The following is a 2500-nucleotide window of genomic DNA, read 5'->3' as shown; positions in this document are numbered from 1 at the left end:
TAAAGTTTAATAAAGTTTTATTTTTTTCATTTGTATTATTATTGTTATTATTAGGTAATAACACATAGACAATGTCTTGACAACTTCCATTTATTCCTTGAAGTTTGTTAAATTTTATTCATACATTTATGTTTCATACTTAAGATTGATTTTGGCCTTATAAGGCCACTTCTCTTCAGAAAACCCAATTTCGTCTGCTGCTGCTTTTATAAATTTTGTATTTCCACCATTTTGCATGACGCTTGTGCTCTGCGTCTATGATGTTATATTTGCAATTCCAAACGTGGAAGGACATTCTTGGTCTCCTTCCCTCTCTCCGAAATCGAGTATGTTTCCTGTCCATCTCATCCCCCGTTTGTACTCAAACAATACTCACATTAGTCTTGTTCTCGTACAGTGTGAGCTGATGGTGGAAACGTATGAGGACGATTTGACAGAGTGGTATTGGAATCACCAAGATAAAGATCTCACAGAGTGGTTATGTATTGAAAGAGTGTTGAACCCAGGGGAGGATGGTAAGCAACACTTAACACTTATGACAGCACTCACCCTGTCTCAGACAGGAGATCACGGCATTTTTGGTTTAGAACAAATGACTGTCTTTGCTTTTAAGTGTTAGTGGGTGTTCTGAGTCCAAGAGAGAGGGGAAAGCAATGAAAGGAACAAAGGAAGGCGGATGGAAGGAAGGATAGGGGGCGAGAAGAGGGAGAGTGGAAGAAGTGAGGGAGGCACTTTCTTGGAAGCATACCAGGAAGGAGGGATGGAGGAAGAAAGTAAAGAGGAACCTTGTAGGGAGAAAGAAGGGATAAGAGGATGAAGAGAGGAGTGCAAGCGTGGAGCGGTTTAAGGAAAAGAGAAACCTTGTCGATATGAAGGAGTGGATGGAGTGCTTTAAACAGAAGAGAGGTAGGGAGGATAGAAGGATGCTTTATGAAGGAGAGATGAGGGTGGATGGATCGGTGGATGAATGGGTAAAGGAGGGAGATTTGGTGGGAGGAAGAGGGAAAGGGAAAGACCCTATTGAGGAGGAGGGAAGACGGGGGGGAGGAAGAAGCAAAGGAGCGACAAGTAGGAAGGAAGGAAGAAGGAAGGCCTGGATGAAGTAAGGAGGGTGACCAAGAGGGATTCAGAAAGAGGAGAGGAAGGAAATATGTTAGGAGAAAATAGGGGGAAGAGGAAGGAAGAAAAATGAATGGAGAGAAGGACCTCTATGGTTGACTAAAAAATTTTAAGTATTCTTCATCGAAGTTTTCTGAACATTGCAGAATGCTTGAAAAAATCTGAAACCGGAAAGGAGGATGAAGCCGGAAAGAATACAGGACAGATGGAACAAGGCAAGAAACAGGACGAGACTGAAGAAAAGAAAACTAACAAACAGACAAACAAAGAGAAAAAGTCGAAGGGCAAGGAAAAGACATCCTCACGGGAAAAAAAGGCAAAGACAAAGCCAACCGAAGAAGATGACGCGGAGAAAATTCAACGTCTCATCAGGGAGCAGACCGAAGAACAATCTGACAGGCGACGGAAAAGAAAGAACGAACATGTCGGAGGAAGAATGGATGAGCGAATGCGACACAAACTTCAGATGAGACTGCGAGAAATTGACGATGTTGATCGACTGCGGCGAGAACTTCGGAAAATCCGAACCAAAGAAATGACCGAAGATGATTATACCGAGGTTGAACCGTGGGAACGCGACATGGATTCGAGGATTCCCGATGAAGTGCGAAGAGATATGCGACGTCGACGGTTTGAACGAATGGACGACCCCGACGACTTGAGACGAGAATTGCGAACGAGAATAATTGATCTTGAGGACGACGAAATTGATGATCATTTTCTTGGGCAGAACTCGTTCGTTTTTAGAGAGTTGCGTCAGCGTTACATGACAGAAGCTGAAGAAATCCGCGACGCTTCAGAGCTGAAGAAAAGAATAGATGACTTGGACGCTCTATCGACGATATTACACGGAAGACGAAATCGCAAGCGCTGGCGAGACCGACCTAGGCACCACTACGGTGATGAATTGTGACGAGAACATGTGAACGAACCTGCGTATCTACCAAATGGGGAAAGATACATTCATAAGACATAAAACGCTATCGATTGAATTAGAGAGATTAGGGAGTTGTAGCAACGACGGCAGCTATGGCAACGGCAACGTCACAAAACAGGAATGGAGAAGACAGCGGCAACGTCATCGAGAACGTCATCTCAAAAAGTAAAATCGCGTTATTGTAATCACCTCGTAACTATTTCAATATTTTTAATTTGACAAGGTGTATTCTCTAACCATTGGAGACAACGCATTCCACAGTTTACTGACCAAAACGGTAAAAGATCGATGCATATACTCCAAGTTGAATGGGGGGAGTTCCAACCTTGTGCTAAACCCACGTAAATTATATTTAACATTCTTAAGATTGAAAAGCTTGCTAATGTAGGGTGCTCCGTGGCTATACCAGCACTTATATAACATAACTAGTGACTGGAATGCCTG

The 2500-nt window shown here is 43.1% G+C and overlaps 1 protein-coding gene across 1 annotated transcript in view; it reads left to right on the top strand.

Moving 5' to 3' along the window:
- The window catches only part of LOC138043912 (protein canopy homolog 3-like), an 8209-nt gene extending 6038 nt beyond the window's left edge, over positions 1 to 2171 (top strand). Inside the window, exons 5-6 of the mRNA XM_068890430.1 lie at positions 398 to 515; positions 1266 to 2171. Coding sequence (XP_068746531.1) covers positions 398 to 515; positions 1266 to 2032 — 885 coding nt within the window. The 3' untranslated portion in view covers positions 2033 to 2171. The remainder of the gene's footprint in view (positions 1 to 397; positions 516 to 1265) is intronic.
- Positions 2172 to 2500: the final 329 nt, after the last annotated feature.

This window comes from Montipora capricornis, chromosome 3, assembly GCF_036669925.1.
Source record: "Montipora capricornis isolate CH-2021 chromosome 3, ASM3666992v2, whole genome shotgun sequence".
Taxonomy (NCBI): domain Eukaryota; kingdom Metazoa; phylum Cnidaria; class Anthozoa; order Scleractinia; family Acroporidae; genus Montipora; species Montipora capricornis.
The sequence above is the reverse complement of the archived record's forward strand: the minus strand, read 5'-3'. Positions and strand labels throughout refer to the sequence as shown.